General features: G+C 42.4%; 2 protein-coding genes across 5 annotated transcripts; one reads left to right on the plus strand and one right to left on the minus strand.

The window, feature by feature from the left end:
* Window positions 1–242: 242 nt before the first annotated feature.
* On the plus strand, window positions 243–10,200 carry LRRC59 (leucine rich repeat containing 59). 3 transcript variants are annotated; one of them, XM_060764747.2, is made up of 8 exons: window positions 243–304; window positions 1,436–1,601; window positions 2,621–2,680; window positions 3,492–3,650; window positions 4,270–4,374; window positions 5,263–5,335; window positions 6,844–7,005; window positions 8,682–10,200. In XM_060764747.2, exons 2-8 carry the CDS (start codon window positions 1,497–1,499, stop codon window positions 8,921–8,923), a joined length of 906 nt encoding a protein of 301 aa, XP_060620730.2. In that variant the 5' UTR covers window positions 243–304; window positions 1,436–1,496; the 3' UTR covers window positions 8,924–10,200. The 3 variants fall into 3 exon arrangements, with proteins under 3 accessions (XP_060620730.2, XP_060620732.2, XP_067319878.1); XM_060764749.2 differs by lacking the exon at window positions 243–304 and adding an exon at window positions 344–632; XM_067463777.1 differs by lacking the exon at window positions 243–304 and adding an exon at window positions 982–1,046.
* EME1 (essential meiotic structure-specific endonuclease 1) lies at window positions 9,603–22,580 on the minus strand. 2 transcript variants are annotated; one of them, XM_067463776.1, is made up of 9 exons: window positions 22,483–22,580; window positions 19,342–20,305; window positions 19,135–19,262; window positions 17,916–18,005; window positions 15,471–15,583; window positions 14,340–14,478; window positions 13,188–13,303; window positions 12,088–12,277; window positions 9,603–10,872 (listed from the first exon to the last, which is right to left on the minus strand). In XM_067463776.1, the coding sequence occupies exons 2-9, from the start codon at window positions 20,135–20,137 to the stop codon at window positions 10,696–10,698; spliced, it is 1,749 nt and encodes a 582-aa protein (XP_067319877.1). In that variant the 5' UTR covers window positions 20,138–20,305; window positions 22,483–22,580; the 3' UTR covers window positions 9,603–10,695. The 2 variants fall into 2 exon arrangements, with proteins under 2 accessions (XP_067319877.1, XP_060620729.2); XM_060764746.2 differs by having other exon boundaries at window positions 19,342–20,166; window positions 22,483–22,578.
* Window positions 22,581–22,627: the final 47 nt, after the last annotated feature.

Raw genomic sequence — 22,627 nt, forward strand, 5'->3', positions numbered from 1 at the left:
TGAGCGAAGTCTCTCTTGCGCAAACTGCGCTCCCAAAGGAGCGATGCGGCCTCTCCGTAACGTTCGGTGCCTCCGGACCCAGCCCTCCTGCTCCCACCCCGCACTGACAGACCATCCAGCTCAATGTGGATTTTATACAGCTGTGTGGAAGGAGCTTGAGCTATTCGCAACTCCAGGGGGCGCTGCGGGATTCCTTCCTCGATTTCTGGGAGGCGCTCTCTCCTTCCCTCTCTCTTGTTCCCCTCGGAGCGGAGGAAGGGGAGGAAGAGGCGGAAGTGGCTGGCATTGGCAGGGCGCGAGGGAGGTGAGTGTGTGTGTGAGAGAGAGAGCGAGCGGCGAGCTTCTACACCAGGCATGAGCAAACTTAGGCCCTCCAGGTGTTTTGGACTTCAACTCCCACAGTTCCCCTTTTCCTCGGGGAAAAGGAAGAGGCCTGAGGCTGTTAGGAACTGTGGGAGTTGAAGTCCAAAACACCTGGAGGGAGGGCCCAAGTGTAGACTCAGCCTCGAGGGCAAAGTTAACTGACGTGGCGCTGCAGTGACAGCAAGAAATGTCCCAGCTGGCCTTGTGGGTGTCAGGCTCCTGCAAAGGGGCAGGAGTTGGCTTGGGGGACCCGCGCCACCTGCCCAGAGGTGAGAGTCTCCTAGTGACTCCTGGAGGCCGCAGCTTCCCCTCCTTGGCAGGGAAAGGCTTGTGGATTTCTCAGTTGGCGACCCCTCCGCCCCCTTGGTGCCTTTCCAGCTTCCCAGATGCCCAAGTTCGAGTGGCCGAGAATTTGAAAAGTCCAGGACAGGCCAATGTCGGCAGGAGCTTTTGGGCTGATTTTTCGGGGCTGCATTGGCTCCCAATGGCGTTTCTGAGTACACCCGCTGCTCCTTCCCCCCATTGCTTGTCTCCCCTTCGTGGTGGGAAAGGATGCCGCTGTGCTTGAGGACGGTGGCCACAAAGGAGGAAGCCACCTACTCACCAAGGGCATTCCTACAGATCCTACAGCTAGATCAGAATTTCAAAAACAGAAGACCCACCTCTTTTGGCAGGCCTACCTAGTAATTATTAGCTTGTTAATTTTAACCTGCATTTTAACTAGTATGTGTTGTCGAAGGCTTTTATGGCCAGAATCACCTGGTTGCTGTGAATTTTTTGGGTTGTTCCAGGCCATGTTCCAGAGGCATTCTCTCCTGATGTTTGCCCACATCTGTGGCAGGTATCCTCAGGGGTTGTGAGGTCTGTTGGAAACGTGGCAAGTGAGGTTTATATATACTGTTAGGGGACCCAAATATTGAGCTAAAGGGACTCAATTTGGGGTCGTGACCCACAGTTTAAGAAGCATTGCTCTAGACTCATCCTGGACATTGTGGCTCTTTGGAAGTAAATCCTACTGCGTTTAGTGGTGCTTGCTTTCTCATAAGTGTTCATTCATCATTTTTCTCCATAGGAACTCAAGCATATTCATTCACCAAGCTAGTTGGAAGACTGGTTTTGGTTTATTAAAGACCATGTCCAGATCCGGAGGAAAAGGGGTGAACCTAAAGGACAAACTAGAGGGCAATGAATTGGACCTCAGTTTGTGTGACCTGAATGAAGTGCCAGTTAAAGAGCTGGTTAGTATATGTTTTCATTTTGGCTATCAAATACTACAAACAATGTAAAAGCCATATGATTGTATTTGCTTGTGAACTATGTATGATATGTAGCAGGAAGTCAGTTGGCCCTTCCTCATGAGAGGCTTGAACCAGTTTTTGAAATATACATTGATTACATTCTGAAGGTATAAATCTAGAAATTTTAGCCAAAATATTGACCCCAGAAGCCTAAGTCAACTTACACATGGGTCCCTGTAAGTACTGTGCCTTAATGCTTATAAAATAAAAACTATCCACAGAGTGGCAGGAGACAAGAGTTTAGTCTGTTCATGGAGAACCTAAAAGAAGTATTCAACCCTCTCTGCTCTTTTAACCTTGGCACCACTTTTTGCCTTTTGAATCCTTGGGAAATGGTGGCAGCAGTGGGCAGTGGCATCTGGCTCCCTGTGATGGTACTGCCGCTTTCTTCTCTCTGTGGAATGGCTATCAAGTTATTCACAGCTCATACAAAATGCATAATTTTCATCCTCAAACTTGCACTCAACATGAGGTCAACTTGTACATTGGAATATATGATAAATTGTCTCTGTTTTGAGAAAGGTACAATTCTGAAGAATACAGTAGGTCCTCAACTTTTACAGACGTTAGGAGCTCAGAATCATGTGAAAGTAGGAAACTATTTTACCTGAAATTATTTTACCTGAAATAATACCTCTTGAGATCTTTCTGCATGACTCTATGATTAGCTTCCATCAGAAGTTTATTTTACACTCCTAGACATTCCTAGAGAGAACTTATCAAATAAATCTGTGGTCAGATCCACAACAGTTAAGCCTACAAATCTGGAAGGATGACTGTAATATATAGATTTTAGGAAATGAATTATTTTCACTGAAATGAATGATATACGATTGATATCACTGGTTTGCAATCTGAATTACATGTAGTAAGGGATAAGCCCCAGAGGACACAAGGTAACTAATGTTTAAGTAGGCATATATAGGATTGCACTGTTAATTTTGTTTGTTTCTTTGCAGGCAGCACTTCCAAAGGCAACTATTTTGGATTTGTCTTGTAACAATCTTACATCATTACCTGTAAGTTGCAACTTTTTTGCTTTGTAGCGATGACTCATGTAGATGTGATCATAGGTGCAGTAACTGTAATAATGATGGTAGAGATAATTCCCTGGGCAGTGATTGCTGGTGTTTACCATGTCAGTAGGATGGAGATTTCACTCCATGTTTTAGTCTGAACCTTCAAATAGAAGACGTTGAGCCGGTTTTAGGGACAAGAATCAGCACTACGGATTGCTAATGTAAAGTTCAGAATAAAACTTTGGAGTAGATGCACTGCCTTACTCAAATGCCACAGTCCTTAAAAGACCAGCATCAAATACTGACTCATAATTAGAGACAGAAATGCACCTGATATTTCAGAGAAGAAAGATATGCCATAATGACAGATACTTTCAAACTGGATTAATAAATATATCAGTGAATGGTAGCTTTAGGTTCTAAGTCTTCCACTATTGATATGTAAGGAAAAAATCATTTAGGGAACACAGATTCTCTCAAGGAACCATAGGATTAATGTGATTATTATAGCTATGACTTTTCTCTTACTATATGTTTTTAGATCTGTTTCTCTATTTACAGGTTTACTATGAGTTGACGTATGTTCATAATTTCTCAAATTCCTTCAGAAAGGCTATGTGCATCATCTTACTATTATCTTACTAGTGCTTAGTTCTTCAACAGCACCATGCTCTTTGTACTTATCTGAAAAGCATCTCTTACTGATTTTAGTAGGGTTTACTTTCAGGTAGGCATGTATAGAGTTCAAAGCTGCTTGCATCAACTTTTGTTAAGATAATGGGTTGGACTTTTTGTTTTGTTCTTTTTTTAGTCTGATTTCTGCAGTTTGACCCATCTAGTGAAACTGGATTTAAGTAAAAATCAGCTTCAGCAACTGCCTTCAGACTTTGGTCGCTTGGTCAACTTGCAACATCTGGATCTGCTGAACAATCGATTAGTAACTTTGCCAGTCAGTTTTGCCCAACTCAAGGTAATCCTTTCCATGTCTAATTCTTAACTGAAGTAAGACCATGGGTTTGGAGCAGAATATTTTCTTTTAGTAAAATTTATTTCTCAACTGCAAGGGAGCTAAAATTGAAAAAAAATTGCCTTTCTTCCACTAACAGAAAAGATACTGTGCAGAAAATTGATTCCTCAACTGTACTTATTTCCCTACATTTTCTATGATTCCGAATGACCCCCTCTCCCTTTGTATGCCACAGAAATATGGCCTGCAGCTCAAGAATTTTCCCACCTGTTTTAAATGCTACTTCCTTTATAAAATCCCATTAGCTGTACCTACTAAAAGTACAGCTAACTTACCATTTTGCCCTTGTGTTGAAGTCTCCCAAATAGTAATATGGATGTTGACATTTTAAAAGTGCGTGGCTGAAACGACTAAATTACAAAAGCAGTAGTTTGTTATGAACTGCAGGCATTGTTTTGGAAATATGAGTACATCTCCAGTGTAGCTCTATGTAATGCTCATGTGTACTCAGCATCATGGGCCTTCTAGGAATTCTAATGTCAAGTCAAATGCTTCCAAGTAGGGAAACTGAAAATCCTTGGAGCTGACTTGAGCTAATTTTGTCTGTATTTTCCTTCTTCAGAATCTGAAGTGGCTGGATCTGAAAGACAACCCCTTAGATCCTATGCTAGCAAAGGTTGCTGGAGATTGCTTGGATGAAAAACAGTGTAAGCAAGCTGCCATCAGAGTAAGGGATCTTTCTATTTGTCTTGTTGGCTCCCTTTCCTTTTGTTGTGCTGATTAATTAGAAGCTGTTGATATTTTTTCTTCTGGATTTTTAGACATGTAAAAGCTCAGTATAAACTACAATCTTTCACAACATGAATTGAATTCCATTTTACTATAAATACTATTTTATATGGCTTAAATGTGATTTGCTCCAGCTCTGTGGATATTTCCTATTAAGAACAGACATCTTTATGAAGACTGTAGAACTGTGGCTTTGTTTTAATCTTGTTTATCGGCTACATTAAAATGATTAGAGTTCTACATTAATGCAGTGGGCCCTGTACTCAATCAGTTGCGTTGGGCAGATGCACGTCAATAAGCATTAGGCATTTCATCTAGCACTCTTTTTTAAAAGACCAAACTTGTTTACAGTATATTCAAGAACAAATGTGGAGCTGTGTGAAGGATGTCATCTTTTTGAGAAGCTGTGCTGACAATTTTTTGTCCTATTTTAATTGAAAATAAATTCTTACTCCAGACAAATTGCCTTTAGAGCTAGGGTTTCCTTCTCACTCTGTATGTAATGTGACTTTGCTGCCTTTTTCATTCATAGCATTATTCACCCTGCAGGCACTGCTGTTGTTGTTTTCTGCTTGTGGTATAATGTGCTGTAGATTGAGTAGGTCGTCCCAGGTAGGAATGGTGGTCCCTCCCTGGTGGGAAAGAGGGCCTGGATTGGATACTTGGATTGCCTTAATTCTGCAAATGCAGTCAGAAAACACGTTCTTTCTGGATGAAGACTGGACAAAGAAACTGTATTGTAAAACCGACTTTCCTTAGTTTGTCTTGGATGCCTATTGAAAACATTAGCAAAAACTAATGTCATGCAATTGCCTTAAATCTCAAGGTACTGCAGCATATGAGAGCCATTCAGTCCGAATTAGATCGCGAGAGGCAACAGAAGCTGCAGGCAGAGCGAGGTAGGTGTGGTAGTTCACTCCTTTTTGATGTACATGACTACACTTGCTCTTTGTTTACAGAGTTTATGAATTAATTGTTGTCTCCGATTGTTAATAAGTAAAAATGGATGAGAGAGGCTAGAGCAGGCATGGGCAAATTTTGGCACTCTAGGTGTTTTTGGAGTTCAGTTTGTTCATTTTTTTCAGTTAGTTCACACACACTCCATCCATCTGCCACTGGCTTGGCCTGTATGTAAAAATTTATATAACATATAAACATTTCTGGGGACTCCATGAGAAGCTTTTACTTTATAAAGGGCGCCGCAACTGAAAACGTTTGAGAACCCCTGGTTTAAAGGGTTGGGTTGTTATTTTTGGGTGGTGTCAATCAATAATGGGCTAAGTGCATGAAGTCCTCAGACCAGATTCAACTGTATTCACTTGAAAATGTACTTCCCCCTGAAAAGAGATGTGATGGCATCCCACCCCATTTCAGGCAGCCTGAATATTCAAATTAGTGAAAGCAGTGGAGGGCAGTTGTCTGTTATCATTTTAAAATGTGTTACCAAAAATGTGCCCAATGTTAGTGTTTTATGCGAATTGAGCATTATTAAACCATCTTGAATACCCCAGAAGTGAAGGATAACAATAATTAAAATCACTCACATTTTCTATAACTAAAATTCTACATTGACACACAGAGAGATATGTGATATATTTCTGTTCTTGAGGGCAATTCAGGTGGTTTCCTCTAAGTGAGATCATAAGCCACAGTCTTCGCTATTTTATTCCCCTCACACTCTCACTGGATTTGTTGTGCTATGAGTTTGAATCATTTCATTTTGTAATTGCTGGGGGAGTAGCTTATTCTTGACTGCTCTTATTATCACATGAATCAGTACTTTGAAACTCAGTTGTGTTCCTACTCAGTCTTGTATAAAGGGTGCAACTGAATTGGGACATTGTACAATATGTGATCCCTGTCCTTCAAGAATCTCTTAGCATCACGATGAGGCAATGCCTTATTAGATTAAGGACGAGGCCATGCAATATGGCCTGATTTCCACATTTTTTTTCCCCAAGTGATTGCTTAATCCCAACACTTTCTCAATTCATCTGACACCTGCCAAGGCTTGAAAGTTGGTTTTCCTAGAATTTGAGGCTGCCTGCCTTGTCATTCAGGCACAAACTTCTGAAATTACTCCTTAAACAAAATGCTAGTTTATAATCCCATTCAGTTATATGATCATACGTAATATGCAAATAACTTAAAACTCATTTTGTCATAGAATCTATGTTTTTAAGTAAGTAAAATAAACCTGATTGCATACGAGGACAGTCCTAACAAAAGTAGACATTTGGAATGAATGCTTTAGTAATCAAATATGGCAAGGAGCCATTGCCATAGCAGTGGTACAAATGTATTATTTCAGTTCAGTTCAGCCGACAAATGAGTGTCATATCTCAATCTGACACACGTGAAGGCTTTTAAAAGTGAATGGATGCTTTCTCTTTGTGCTGAAACTCAGAGCTGGAGAAGAAACGTGAAGCAGATCGGCGAGCAAGAGAAGCCCAAGAGAGGGAACTTCGTAAGCGGGAGAAAGCTGAAGAAAAAGAACGCAGAAGAAGGGAATATGATGCCCTGAGACTTGCAAAACAGGAAATGACAAAACAACCAAAGAAAGAAACGGGTAAGAATTAAAACTGCCCAAGTGACTGTGTGTGAATGCATGCAAATATGTATGTGAGGGAGAAAGGGACAATGCCAGTGCAAACAATGTTCTCCACAGTTTTCATTCCCTTATTGTGAGGGAGGAGGGGGTCATTACTAAAAGACTGTAGTAGGGATATCCCTTTTCTTAACACATATCACTAGCATAGAATTTGCTGGATGTTTAGTGAAATAAAATATGGTTTTTGAACAAGTGTAAGAACAGAATCAGTTAACATTCCATGCTTGTATCCAGATATTATATATACACACACACTTCCTGGTAAATCATAAGTGGGAATATTTTGACCTACAGCTTGCTCTGAGTCAAAAAATGTCCACCTACACATTAAAGGTAGTGGCTTATGGTATACTTCTTTTATTTTTGTTCATTTTTGAAGCCTTTAGACTCTGAAAAAGAAACATTCAAAATAACAATGGATGCAACAAAATGTCTCTTCATTCTCCTCCCAACATTTCCAGGACAGGAGACATTGGTGTATACTAGTATAGTGGAGCCTCTATTTAAGAACACCCCCAACTTAAGAGCATTTTGAATTAAGCGCCTGCACCAGAGAGAGCACTAGCACGAGAGTACAGGGCTTTAAGGATTCAAGGGAGCAGCCCCCATGTTTTGTGCCTTGTGTCTCCATGTTTCATGCTCTTGTCCGCTTCGGGAGGTTGCTGTTTTGCTCTTGTCCACGTTCAGGAACTTTGGGTTAATTGATTTAGTGTAGTTTTTATTCCTGGTACGTTTGGCTTCATGAAGAGGGACCGGGAGAGAGAAAGAGAGGGAGGGAGGCTGAAATGATTGTGAGGAAAATGATGCTTCTGCCTCTTCGCTTTGTGCTTCCTTGCCACAACATTGTGTTCCTCCCTTTTTAAAGTTGATCTTTCTTCTTTTTTTTTTAGTGTTTGACGTGAAAGAGCAGGTTTTGCCTTTCTGTTACATTGGCCAACATACATTTTGTTGCCTCAAATGTGCTTCCTTGCCACAATTTTGTGCTTCTACCATTTTAAAGTTGATATTTCTTTTTTATTGTTATATGTGAATGTGCATTTATACACTATTTGTTATTTATAAAGTACATTTTTAAAATTTAAAAACATGTAGCAAAAAATTGTTGTGGTTTTTGTGGGGCCAGAACAGATTAATAGCATTTCAATGGGAAGATTAATTTTTGAGATAAGAGTGTTTTGAATTAAGAGCTTGGTTAGAGAATGAAATAAACTCTTTAAGTTAAGGTATCACTGTACAGTGCCCTCGCATACCTCTCATCCTGGAAATGGAGAGTAAGAAAAATTGCCCATTAAATCAAGGAAATCAGTCAAGTTATCTAATAGGCACATTCTGCCATTCTTTTAAAGATTTTGTTTTTAATAGCATCTTTATGAGGGATTTTGTTACCTAAACCAATTCCATTTGGTTTTACAAATTAAGCCTGTTCATATATGGGAAGGGGAATCCAAATCACATGAACACCATGTTATGATTTTAATAACTCTATCATTGATTCTGCTTAAATGGAGGAGATTCCCCGCAGTAGGCTTTTACAGAACTTTTTATAGGAAAAACTGGGCTGCTGAGCATTGTGTTATTAGAACTGTGAGTCTAATCCCTTTAATCTCATTCTTGTCTGCCCTTAATTCCAACAGAGCCCTCATCTTCCCGTCCATCACGGCAGCCCCAACACAAACGCTCCTGGTCCAGAGTCTTATTGAAGATACTGCTGCTCCTGCTCTTAGGTGCCTTGAGTACATTGGCTGTTTGCAGGTTTACGGAGCTGCGGCGCCAACCTGTCTGTATTAGCGTCAACATGCTCTATGAAGATACACTGACCCTTTTACGAAGTCGTGAAACGCTTCAGAACGTCCTGCAGCCAAACTCACAGCAATAACACTGTTTCAGCTTTAGAGGACTATTCCTTTGACAGTGTCTCCTGCTGGTTTTACATCAGAACAGCTAGGATTCCTATGGAATTGAGCTCTGATGAAAATTGCTGACAGATCATTCAGCTTTGGTGGCCTACATAGAACTGAGCAGAATTGCTGCCAGTATCTTTTCCTCCTTCACTGTTCTGTTCCTAAGGCAAATGTCTAATTTTCCTCCTCCATAGCAGAGTGTCTGCAAGTCTGCAAAATGCAGGTTTTGGGTCTCTAGAGCAGGCCCCATATTCTTAACAGCTTAGCTGTGACTATTGGGATCTATTTTGTCATCTTAAGAAGTCTTTATATTTAGTTTTGTTTTAATGTTATTGCTACAGGAAATCCATATTGATTTGGGGAATTAATTCTATGCTATGATGGCTAAATTACTCAGTGGAGAATGAAGCTAATAACATGCTGGCTAATGTTTCATATCTAATGCTCAGCAGCTTTATGTTTGGTCTGTGGATGGAAACATGTATTTTATATACTGTAGCTACTAACGAAACAACCCTATTGCGGAAGTGCACAACTCTGTATAACATTCACATCTGTCAAAATGTGATCTTTCTGTACACTTGCCTCATTGTATCTTTGCTGTACCAACCAGGAAGTGTGCTGGAAAGGGCTTGTGAAATTTGCACCACAAAATTTAGGACTAAATGCATTGTTTTATTAATGTCATTAAAAAAAAGTAAAATATATTTTTACATTTTGTATGCTTACAAACAATCCGGATACAGTTCTGTCCCTGCGCCAAAGTGCTTTTTCTTGGGAATTGTCACATCAAAGAGAGTAAATCATTATATATTTTAAAAAACTACTGGCTTTGGGTTTTTGTCTGGCTTTACATGAGATTAAGCAGGCAGTTTTCCTTTCCCCTCATACCAAGACGCAACTGTGATAACTGCTATTCTTGTTTTATTGACCACAAATGTATATCCTGCATATGTTCTTCTAACAGAATACTGGAGTGACTTAGCACTGAAGCTTTTGTTTACCATGCAAACCTAATCACGAAGTATGTTTTATGTAATTACATTTACTCAGGTTTAGGTACCGTAAGGCACGAGAAGGAGGGATTGTGCAAAAAATGCTCATTGGGAGAAGGGTCTTAATTTCTAATCTTGGTAAAATAAATTGTCTTGTCCCTTCCCACAACTTTCTGGCACTATTTGATGGTGGAGAAGTCCTGTTATAAGCTGTAATTCTGAATATCTTTCCTCCAGTAAATAGTATTTATAAAATACTTGTGACTTGAATTATTTTCACACCTCTCAATTATATTTTATTCTTGTGCATTGAAGGTGGCTTTATATTCTTAAGCACAAAAGAGTACACCGCTTAAAGATTTATGAGCTTTGAGAGGAAAGAATACTCTGCTTCCATGTTGACACATTCAGATTTATGTTGATAAGAGAATTCTTCATATATTTAAGCATATATGACTATAGTAAGCCGCAGGTAGATAGATTGGTAATCAGTGTATACTGTTATTTATGTTCCGAAATTGGAGATAATTTTCATTTTAAAATGCTTCCCAGAACATCTTTAAAGGATGGACACAATTGTTAAATAATTCTTGGCCAAAGAGAAACATTTTTGAATGTGCAGAAAGGAATCTGGTAGGGATGAATAATTGTCCTTTGTAAGGCTCTCTAAACCATAATGCATTTTTCAGAAGCATTTCCCATAATTTATGTAGTTTCATTTTTTAAAAAAATATAGCTTGACCAATTTCAGATCATCCAGTAACATCCAGGGAAAGGTCAGGATTATGGGAAGTCATTTGCAGGTAAATCCGCTTTGAAAGGTCTGGTCCCACTCGCCTTGTCGTGGCTGTCACACCATCACCCCGGCGGACAGGTGTCTCCCGCAGAAGGTTGTATCGCTCTTGTTCAGAAGAGCACTGCTGATAGGCCTAAGGTTTATATACCAAAAAGTAGGCATGCTCAACAAGCACAATCAGCCAATATACTTAATTACAGTTAAAATAACATATTTCCCATATAAATCCTCCCCTCAGCCCCTGGCTGTTTTGAATCACAATTCTTTTAAATGATCTTCAGCCTACAAATAGCCTACATAACATTTCACCATATCCATCCAGGTACAGAGCTTCTGTGCTCAAGTTTACAAACCAACCACAGATCTATTCCTTAACATTTTGCAATCTACACATTAAAGACTAAGTATAGATGGCTGAGAAGGAAATCAAAACTAATTTTAACAGCTAGCTGAGAAACAATGTTTTTTCTCCCAGCTCCGTTATACTCCCCTTGCAAATTGTCAGGGAATGGACCACAATATGTGTATACCAGGTTGCTGTGAGTTTTCCGAGCTGTATGGCCATGTTCCAGAAACATTCTCTCCTGATGTTTTGCCTGCATCTATGGCAGGCATCCTCACAGGTTGTGACGTCAGTTGGAAACTACAACAGTGTGGTTTATATATCTGGAATGTCCAAGGTGGGAGAAAGAACTCTTGTCTGTTTGAGGCAAGTGTGAATGTTGCAATTGGCCACCTTGATTAGCATTTAATTGCATTTGTAGTTTCAGGGGCTGGCTGGTTCCTGCCTGGGGGAATACTTTTTTGGGAAGTGATTAGCTGTTCCTGATTGTTTCTTGTCTGGGATTCCCCTGTTTTTGAGTGTTGTTCTATATTTAACATTTTGATTTTAGAGTTTTTTTAATGCCATTGAAAGATACATTATATAGCACGAACAGATGATGCTGTTATTGTGCCTTCAAGTAATTTTGGACTTAGACCACCCTAACATTTCTATAAAAAAGGCCCAGGCCACAGTTCTGTGCATACTTACCAGGGTGTAAGCTAACATTAAACACAGTGGGACTGATTTCTGAGTAAATACAGACTGGACTAAAATATACAAGCAACTTCCAATAGCACATGGAGTTTGTCCTCCAGGACAGCAGGGATTTGGGTTATTAAGTAAACAATCTATAATAATAAAACTTAGATTTGTGATCTTGAACTGATTCACTCTCTATATTTGGTGGGGCTTTTATGTAAATTGAAATCTTTCCCCAAGAACCCAGTAATGTTGGGTTTCTTTATGTCTGTAGACAGTTCTTAACCCAGAAAACAGCATAGTTATAATGGAAAACTATTTTACCTTCATCAGCAGCATTGGAGAGGGATACTGGGCCACAATAGCACTTGCCACTTCTAAACTGACCCGGCTGAACTGCTGAATCTGCTTCCTCCAAACTTGGAGCAGACCCTTCCCAGAGCGGTCTACTTTGGTCCCTGAAATCCAATCCCCCTCTAGGCAAAAGGAGAAGCTGGTTTTGTCGCGTTCTCTTCTGCAAAAAATCCAAAGGAGAAATACAACACGATGAAGGGAGAAATGTACTACACTTAACACTTTGGTGTGACTACAAATAGAAGAAAATAAAAAGGAGGGGTTTACACAGGATATGAATATGGGCTAAGCAAATGCATTATTAATATAAGCTGACCATATTTCCAAAACACACACTTATCTTGAAGACGACATCATAAGTAGCTAAAGCAACCAGGTCTTTTGGTCTCTTAGAAACCTCCCTAGGAATACTGATCAGGCCTAACTTCAAAGATTAGTATTCCTATTTCATTTGGATATAATGGCATTGGTTGAACTGGAAAGTCTCCTGGCTGTTATTGTGTGCATTCGAGTCATTTCCAAAATAAAACAACTGCAAGATGAACCAATCACAGAGTTCTCTTGGCAAGATTTGTTCAGGGGAGATTTACCATTGCCTTGCTCTGAGGCTGAAAGAATGTGATTTGTCCAAGATCTCCCAGTGAGTAGCCATAAGTGTGGATTTTGACCCTGGTCTCCCAGAATCCTACTCTAACATGCAAATAACTTTTTTTCGTGTCATGAGCAACTTGAGAAACTGCAAGTCGCTTTTGGTGTCTGCAAGGACATTGCTTAGGGGACGCTTTGATATGTTACTATCCTGTGAGGGATTTCTTTCACGTTCCCGCATGAGAAGCTGGAGCTGACAGATGGGAGCTCACCCAGCTCCCCGGATTCGAACCGCTGACCTTTCAGCCAGCAGTCCTGCCGATAAAAGGGTTTGACCAACTGCACTACCGGGGGCTCCTCACATGTGTCACTGCACCATACTCACTCTTAGGATGATATCACCAGCAAAATGGCCAAAATGCAGCCCCTGAGAAGTTCACGAGAAGTGCTGCTAGAAAGCTACCGACAATTTGCTCACTCACTTGAATGGTGCTTCAGCCACAGCCTTGGTAAACATACTGGCAAAATCAGCAAACTCCTTCCAGCTCTCAAGCATCTGAACCTGGACACCTGTGTGAAGTTGCAGATCCACCAAGGCCTGTAAAGCCAAAGACAGATTATGAGTGATGAGGTTCACCTTTGAAACAAGAGACACCATTGCTACTCAAAGCACCACAGACTACTTTGCTGCAGGTGTACTGCTTTTGTTATGCCCCTTGTTTAAGACACAATATCAAAAGTGCAAAAATGAGCAACCCAACACCTCTACATTGAATCTTAATCCGTCATAGGTTTGTGTAGTCCTAACACTTCTTGAATACTCCTGCATACAAAATCTTAATAATCACTCCTGTAAACATCCTGTAAACCTACAGTACAAATTTTAAGCATTACAAGCTTCAACTGTTCAAATTATAACTCCAGTTAAGATGCAAATGTATTGCCCGACAATAATTCTTTAACAGACAATTTGGTCCCAAAGGTAGAAGTAGCATGAAACGCATAGAGATAGGTTGCTACTCTACAAAAAAGAAGAGCAGTTCAGCGTGTTTCGGGAAACATTTTATCAAAACTAACAATATATACAACCAGTTCAGGTAACCTTAAATACGTTTTAAAAAAATAACATTTTTGAAATTTCTAGAAAGAACCCAAAGGCTTCTTTCAAATACATGCAAGGATGATTTTTTCCCTACCAATGTTTCCAATATTTTTCCTACCAATGTTTGTTTGTTGCAGGCAGACACACATGGCTACAGCAGGACCAACTAGGATAAAATCCCTTCTTTCCCAGCTCAAATTTCACTGTATTATTTTCTGCAGGCCTGCTGCTGCAACCCAATATTAAAAGTCTGTGTTTCTTCAGCCCTCCTTTGCCATTCTCTCATTGTCAGTGTAATTAAAATCTTCCAGCTGGGCAGAGGATGGGGATGAAAGGTTGGGCTGGATGGGCATAAAGACTCTGCAAAAGGAAACTTCATTTTCTGCCCATCATGGCTTTCACCTTTGCTACAGCTACAGTGAAGACTGAGGCCCAGCAGCTGGTGATACTTTATCTAAAATGTTAACAATGACTGAGACACTAATCAAACAGAGGAACCACCATGACCACCCAAAACGACTTTCAAACTCACTTCTTCTACATCGACTCTGGATAAATCAAGCGTGGAGTTTGCTTTCCCTCTCCAGTTCCTTTGTTTGCTCAGCTCCTGTGTTTCACTGCCATTCTGCACTGCTTGTCTCACTTTCTTTGGACCCTTGAGTTTGTGAGAACTTAGAAGACAAAGAACTGATTAATAATAATAATAATAATAATAATAATCTTGATTTATACCCCGCCGCAATCTCCCCAACGGGAACTCGGGGCGGCTTACATGAGGCCAAGGCTAATCAACAAATTACAGCTAAATAAAACCAAAAACACATAAACAAGCAACATCATAATTACATAAAACATATGAATACATTAACAATATAAGATTACAATGAACACAGTCACAGTAACAATGGGCGGCTACATGTGCAAGAAAATGGTTAAAAAACTGATTAAAAACATGGCTGAGATAAAAGAAGAAGCAGGTTATTTGCAGAGGGGGGCTCATTAAAATGAGGATTGTGGAATCAAGCTTTCCCATTTGGGGGGGGGGGGGCGTGTACTCCAATGACAAAAACGTTGAGGCTGAGCAATAGTATGAGGTTGTATACCTATTCACCAAAGGCTCAGTGGAAGAGCCAGGTTTTAAGGTTCTTTTTAAGGGTTTCTAGGGTAAGGGCTTTCCTAATCTCTCCAGGTAATGTCCTCTGCATGCCCAGCAGGCGGGCAATGGGATGTGCGGTTACAATGGCTGAATATAAAGTTATAATACAGCCTACAGCAGGTTCTAATTACAGTAGGCTCTCTGTATTCTCAAGTTCTCTATCCATGGATTCAACCATCCACAGCTTGAAAGTATTGAAACAGCAACCCTTTATTTTGTTATTTTATATAAGGGACACAATTTTGCTATACTAGTGTATATAATCTAAAGGTTTTGATATCCACAAGAGGTCCTAGAACCAAACCCCAGCTCATACCAAAGGCCCACTGCAGCTACCACACAGATGTCCATGCTATACAAAAACAGCTTACAGATTTGAGTCTTTCCAATGCTTTTTCCACCTTTGTATAAGCAATTGTTTATAAGTAAAACTGGAAGCAAACTCCTTAATAGCTCTCAGTGAAAATACTTTAGGACAATTTCAGTAGTGAAAAGTAAAATTCCAACCTGAAGTATTTTTCTAGTTCTACTACAGCCAATGCCAGAGTCTTCCCAGGGGTTTTCTGTATGATATTAGCTACAAAGGTCTGCAGAGTCTGAGTGGGTCCTTCCATGCAGACCTGGAGAGGGGGGGGGGGGGGAGACAAACGCCAGGAAATAAACACTATGTATCCAGTGAGGCCAAAGCAAAACTATAGCAGGGGTCCCCAAACTAAGGCCCGCGGGCCGGACGCGGCCCCCCGAGGGCATTTATCCGGCCCGCGGGGTGTGGAGAAGGTTGAGAGGCAGGGTGCGAAGTGGCGTCAAAGCCACTTGGCCCCCCCCCCCCCCCGTCTCAGGCTTCGCTTCTCCTGCCTCCGGGAAAAAGCCTGGCCTTATCCCAAAGGCTGGAGAACAGGGGAGGCTGGGGGCGAAGCGGCGGGCTGCACCTGGAAGGAGGCTGGCTGATGGGGGCCGGGCCAGGCATTTAAGGGCCCCGCTGTTGCGGCTGCTGCTGGTGCAGCCGCCGCATGCCGCAAGGACTTCTCTTTCTCTCTCGCCATGCTCGCGCTGCTCTTCCTCCTGCTGCTGCTGCTCCCCATGGCCTCGACGGCTGCTTGCCCGCTTCTTGTGCTGCTGCCGCCCGGGGCTCTGCTTGCAAGGCGTTGTCCTTGTGCGTAGAGGCCAAGGGCTGTCGCACACGCCGGGGGAGCCCTGAGGCGTCTACACTCTGGGATGCGCCCCGGATTGCGCTGCGTGCTGCGGTGGGGAGAGAGGACTCTGCTCCACGCCCTGCTCCGCAGACGGGGCCTCTGCTTAGAAGGAGCAGCAGCCAGGAGGAGCACCAGCAGCAAGACCCCCCCCCCCCACACGCAGATAGAGAATGGGGTCTTGCTGGTGGTGCTCCTCCTGGTTGCTGCTCCTTCTAAGCAGCGGCCCCATCTGCGGAGCAGGGCGTGGAGCAGAGTCCTCTCTCCCCACCGCAGCACGCAGCGCAATCCGGGGCGCATCCCAGAGTGTAGACACCGCAGGGCTCCCCTGGCGCGCGCGCCAGCCCTGCACAGCCCTTGGCCTCCACACACGAGGACAACGCCTTACAACCAGAGCCCCGGGCAGCAGCAAGAAGCAGGCAAGCAGCCGTCGAGGCCACGGGGAGGGGGAGCAGCAGAAAGAAGAGCATCGCGAGCATGGTGAGGGAGAAAGAGAAGTCCTTGCGGCGCCCACATGGGGGTTCTGTGTGGGAGGTTTGGCTCAATTCTATCATTGGTGGGGTTCAGGATTCTCTGATTGTAGGTGAACTATAAATCCCAGCAACTACAATTCCCAAATGTCAAGAATCTATTTTCCCCAAACTTCACCAGTGTTCACATTTGGGTATATTGAGTATTTGTGCCAAGTTTGATCCAGATCCATCATTGTTTGAGTCCACAATGATCTCTGGATGTAGGTGAACTACAAATCCCAAACCAAAGGACACTGCCCACCAAACCCTTCTAGTATTTTCAGTTGGTCATGGGAGTTTTGTGTGCCAAGTTTTGTTCAATTCCATCGCTGGTGGGGTTCAGAATACTCTTTGTTTGTAGGTGAACTATAAATCCCAGCAACTACAACTCCCAAATGACAAAATCAATTTTTTGAGTGAAGAACATACATTGGATTGTTAGGTGTCTTGTGTCCAAAATTGGTGTCAATTCATCCAGTGGTTTTTGAGTTCTGTTATCCCACAAACGAACATTACATTTTTATTTATATAGAAGTGTGGGTTTGGGGGGGGGGGGGTTGTGGGTTTTTTGCACTGCAAATAAGATATGTGTGGTGTGCATAGGAATTCATTCATGTTTTTTTCAAATTATAATGCGGCCCTCCAACAGTTTGAGAGACTATGACCCGGCCCTCTGTTCAAAAAGTTTGGGGACCCCTGCTCTATAGTCTCTGACTATACAGCTCCAATGATCTTTTATCAATTATCTTTGTGCCATGTGTTTTGGTATATGTAGTTTGTAAGGATGTGTTCTGATATATGTATTTGTTGTATGTATTTTATATTGATGTGTTTTCATTGTGTTTTACCCTGCCTCGAACCATAAGGAGAGGCAGGTAATAAATTATTATTATCATCATCATTTTACATGTAGAGCTGAAGTTTCAGGTTTATTTATACATCACCTTCTCAGAATTAAACAACACATTCACAATATGTCGATCTTTCCACAATACAACAGGGTTTGGAGTCATGCTGCTTTCCAGAAATTGTTGGCCTGTAATTCCCAGTAGTCCAGTCTGCATAGTCGATGTTGAGCAATGCTGGGAGATATAGTCCAAGATCTCTGGAGGACTGTACAATTTCCTTTCTGCTATACACTCACAACAGCTTCTGCTATACACTCACACAGAGAATGAACTGACCATGGGGCTTTACACTAAATACATAGCCCTCTTGCAAGTGCTCGATATTAGCATTCATGACGTTACCTGCTTATAGTTATGAGTCATAGTCAGAAACTCTTCCAGTGGCATCAGGACTAGAAGGTTGGGTTCTTCTGTCAGACTCTCTTCTTCAGCCTTTGGATACAGGAATGTGATTGCAAGACAGCAGGAAGAAGAAAAGAAATAATGATTATGGTAAAAAAAGATGAGGGATGTGTCCACTGCAATGAGCTCTCAGGCCATACATAAGGAAAAGAACATGATGTCTATCTATCAGGACAAGTCTATCTATCAGGACAAGTCCACTCTTTGATACTAACTTGCCCCTAACTACAAAGCTTGTCTATTTCTCTCTCTCCAGGAGATGAAACAGAAGTGTTTAAACCAGTGCCTACAGGGTGTTACACATCTGTCTCCTATTGATGTGATAATTTCATTTGGGACACAAAATGTCAGTAATGGGAACCATGCTAAATGAAGTCTGTGGTCAGTTATCAGCTAAGTAAGTTGTGTAGTTAGTTCCTACAGATGGAATCCTTTGCCACAGCAGTGGGGAATGGATGGGTCTCCAGAAGCTGTTGGACTGCAACTCCCATCAATCCTAGACAGCACAGTAATTTGTAACAGATCATTAAAGCTGTAGTTTGGTAACACTTGGGAGGCCACACATTTCCTATTTTTGATAGTTGGAAAATAGTTTACAAATCTGATAAGAGATCTCAGTCTTCTTCAAAGGCAAAACTATATATTGTCGAAGGCTTTCATGGCCGGAATCACTGGGTTGTTGTAGGTTTTTTCAGGCTATATGGCCATGTTCTAGAGGCATTCTCTCCTGATGTTTTGCCTGCATCTATGGCAAGCATCCTCAGAGGTATTGAAGCAAGCAGAGGTAGTATGGCAAGCATCCTCACTACCTCTGAGGATGCTTGCCATAGATGCAGGTGAAACATCAGGAGATAATGCCTCTAGAACATGGCTATATAGCCTGAAAAAACCTACTACAACCCAAAACTATATACTTCGTGAGATTCTAGTGAATGGGATTGAAAGGCAGATAAGAGGAGCCTGCAGGATGCAGTTTTATGCATGCATGCAATAAAGACCCAAAGAGAGAGGTAGGTAGGGGAGAGGGGAGGTAGGGGAGAGGAATCTGGTATATGCTATTTAGAACAACAGAACAAGCTCACTAGTAGCCTGCCACTCTACTATCAGTGCTGGAAACAGAGAGCGAGAAGAAAGTTTTCCAGGAAATGTGCTCCCATACCTGAGCCAGCCTGGTCTTTCTTCTCCAGGTGAGACTGCAGGGAATGCTTTGGCTCTCAATCATGCAGGTGCACTCCATGGCCTGTAGAGTGGTCAGCACCTGCCCGCCCCCTTCAACCTGCAACAGACCTAAGACAGGGAGAACAGTCAAGGGATGGGAGGGTGGGATTTAACTCCTACCAATGCCGTGAGTGAAAGAGGACCATACCTGGATCTACAACAACTTGAATGTGCTTCAGGCACTGTTCTGGTCTCTGGGCTTTCCAGAGGTCGGCCAAGGCCTTCTTCTTCTCCCGCTCCTGCTCCTGCAGTGCCTTCCGAGCTGCTCGCTCCTTTCTCTTCTGCAAAGCAGCCTGGTGGGCTTGGTCAAGTGCCTCCTGGCTACAAATTGTATTGGCCTGACAGGAGGAGGGTTGCAGGCTTATTTCTGTCACCTCATGGCCAACGTTTTGCATCGACGAGCCAGAACTACAACCTGGAAGCTGGAACAAAGGCTGTTTCTTAGGTTCTCGTAAAGCTGGTTCTGGATCGCTGTCTGATACCTCCCAAGTACCAGCAGCTCTCTTCTGGGTTTCTGGCCTCCTTGGAAGTGGCTTCTCCCCTTCCTCATTGCTGGGACACAGCCTGTTGCCTCCAGCTGAGTCTCCGGTGCTCCGTTCTAGGATCCTAGTAAATGAACCTCCCACTGTAGATAGTTTAGTGGCCAACAGCTTCCTCTTGAGCCTTTCAGCCAAGGGGATGATCTCCACCTCCTCTTCGCTCTCGCTGCTGATCTCTGCCATTACGTCCTGATGAGTGGCAGCCAAGGTGAGCTCTTGGGGACCACAGGGCCTTTTCAATGTGGGAGGAAGATCAGGTGAATCCTCAGAGTCTGAGCTAGAGAGTACAACCACCTCCTCATCGGCAGGAGGCTGGTTGGCAGTTTTGATGGTAGACGGCTGTTGGCTTAGGAATGGGAAAGATGGCAGTTCTTCACTGTCACTGTCACCCAGCTCCAGGAACATTGTGCTCACTCCCTATTCATCATGAGAGGCTACAGGAAAGGGGGCACATCAAAGGAAAGGAATCACAATGGTGTAATTCAATTATGTGGAAACTTTTCCACTCTCATTCCTGTTGTGGGCTACTTTCTCTTTTAGGGCAACTTTTCAGACCTTGGAATTTTACAGGACCTGCATGAAAACGAAGACAATCATGATGCAAAGAGTGCTTTGGGTTCTGAAAAATGTTTTCATTGCCACGCTGTGTTTCCCGGGCTCGGACAGCTTGGAGACTATGGGATGGCATTTGCTGTCCCCTCTGTGTCATGGTCTCTGGCCAGGATATAGGTCCTAGTGGTCAGCTGCCACCTGCAGTGATGTCAGCCAGGGCAACTGGGGAGGTGAAAGGGGAGAGGAGCAGTGGCTAGGGAGTGGGTGCCTGTGTGACCCATCCTGGGGCCGATTCAGCAAATGCCATGCTAGATTGAAACAGTTTGGAGTAAATCTGCCCTTGGCTCTGGAGGTAAAGGTAAAAGTTAAGTTTTCCACTGACATTAAGTCTAGTCATGTCTGATTCTGGCGGGTGGTGCTCACCTCCATTTCTAAGCTGAAGAGCCGGTGTTGTCCGCACCGACTGCATGGAGTGTCCTTACTTTCCTGTCGGAGTGGTACCTATTTATCTACTGTACTCACATTTGCATGTTTTCAAACTGCTAGGTTGGCAGAAGCTGGGGCTAACAGTGGGAGCTCACCTGCTCCCCAGATTCAAACTGCTGACCTTTTGATCAGCAAGTTCAGCAGCTCAGCGGTTAAACCCACTGCACCAACAGAGGGCTCTGGAGATCAGGTTTTAAATCATCCCTGCGCTATGGGAACCCACTTAATGACCTTGAGTTAGTTACACTCCTTCAACAGTCTCAGAAGGCGGCAAATCTTGCCAAGAAAACCCTGATGAGAGTCTCCATAATTCATAAATGACTCAAACAGCAGCCACAACAATACCCATATACCATAGATTTTCAGTTAACTCAAACAACCGGAACTCTCAAGCTACTGGCAAAAACTCAAAAAATAATATTAAAAAAAGAAAATAAAACCCATTTTATCAGAAATGTTACACCACGTTAGGTTTATTTGTCTTAATTTGCTTTTGATTATGGTAGTCCAATACTGATATTGTGTTAATAGAGTTAATGCTGTGGTATAGTATGGGGTATGTATTAGTTAGGTCTATTTTTCATTGTAGCTCTCAAGCAACCAGAAACGACACTTATCCAGCATCCACCAATCCCCATGGGTATGTGTATGTGTGTGTATACAGACCAGGCATGGGCAAACTTCAGCCCTCCAGGCGTTTTGGGACTTTAATTCCCACAATTCCTAACAGTCTACCAGCTATTAGGGATTGTGGGAGTTGGCAGTCCAAAACACCCAGAGGGCCCAAGATTGCCCATGCCTGGTATCAACTCTCAATGAAGTGGCATCCATGGTTGGTAGAGGCTGGCTAAATGTCATTTCTGGTTGTTTGATATCTATATTATCTGTTTGTATATATGCTATGCATATACATATATACACACATGTCTGTATGCATATCAGAAATGGGCAAACTCTGGCCCTCCAGGTGTTTTGGGATTTTAACTCCTACAATTCCTAACAGCCAGTAGACGGTTAGGAATTGTGGGAGTTAAAGTCCCAAAACACCTGGTGGGCTGAAGTTTGCCCATGCTTGATATCAACTCTCAATGAAGTGGCATCCATGGTTGGTAGATGCTGGCTAAGTGTCATTTCTGGTTGTTTCATATCTATATATCTGTTTGTATATATGCTTATATATATGCATATATGCTCACATATGCATGTGTGCATATCAGGCATGGGCAAATTTCTGGTAGGCTGTTAGGAATTGTGGGAGTTGTAGTCCAAAACACCTGAAGGGCCGAAGTTTGCCCATGCCTGGTGTATATATATATATCCCTTTGTGTGTATGTATGTGACTATATATACATGTATACACACACAAGAGTTTGCATGTGCGTTTGTTTAAATGCATGCGAATATACAAACACACAAGAATTTGGAGTTTGCACTAGCCTTGGCCTGGCTTTGTAATTGCTCTGAATAGGCAGGATTATTTTTAATATACATCTGATAATTTTATGCTTATGTTGTTTTGTTAATTTTATGTTATGCTGTTTACTTTGTATGTTTCGGGGGGAGATAGAGCAATATATAAATAAAGTTTTATAATATTATTATATAATTGTGTGTCTTATGAGTGCACGCGTGTATATATGTATATATATCTATCCATACTTCATATACATCCATGCAAACACACACATCAAAGGAAAAGAAGCCCAACTCACTCATCAGAGGCAGCAGGCTCTCCCCTTGCCTTGGTGCTTGCAGCAGCAGGAGACGTTTCCCGCCCCTCCGCGAGCCCTGATTGGTTCAAATCCACCGACCACGAGCACGCCCACAAACCCAGCGGATCCGGAAGCGCGTCAGACG

The sequence above is a fragment of the Anolis sagrei genome, chromosome 2, assembly GCF_037176765.1.
Source record: "Anolis sagrei isolate rAnoSag1 chromosome 2, rAnoSag1.mat, whole genome shotgun sequence".
NCBI lineage: Eukaryota > Metazoa > Chordata > Lepidosauria > Squamata > Dactyloidae > Anolis > Anolis sagrei.

Excerpts from the sequence above, each read along its gene's own strand:
- LRRC59 (XM_060764747.2), top strand. The coding sequence starts at position 1,497 with ATGTCCAGATCCGGAGGAAAAGGGGTGAACCTAAAGGACAAACTAGAG. Across the intron at positions 1,602-2,620 it reads AAGTGCCAGTTAAAGAGCTG|GCAGCACTTCCAAAGGCAAC; the intron begins GTTAGTATATGT and ends GTTTCTTTGCAG. Across the intron at positions 4,375-5,262 it reads GTAAGCAAGCTGCCATCAGA|GTACTGCAGCATATGAGAGC; the intron begins GTAAGGGATCTT and ends TTAAATCTCAAG.
- EME1 (XM_067463776.1), bottom strand. The coding sequence starts at position 20,137 with ATGTTCCTGGAGCTGGGTGACAGTGACAGTGAAGAACTGCCATCTTTC. Across the intron at positions 19,263-19,341 it reads TCAAGTTGTTGTAGATCCAG|GTCTGTTGCAGGTTGAAGGG; the intron begins GTATGGTCCTCT and ends TCCCTGTCTTAG. Across the intron at positions 15,584-17,915 it reads TGACTCATAACTATAAGCAG|GTCTGCATGGAAGGACCCAC; the intron begins GTAACGTCATGA and ends CCCCCTCTCCAG.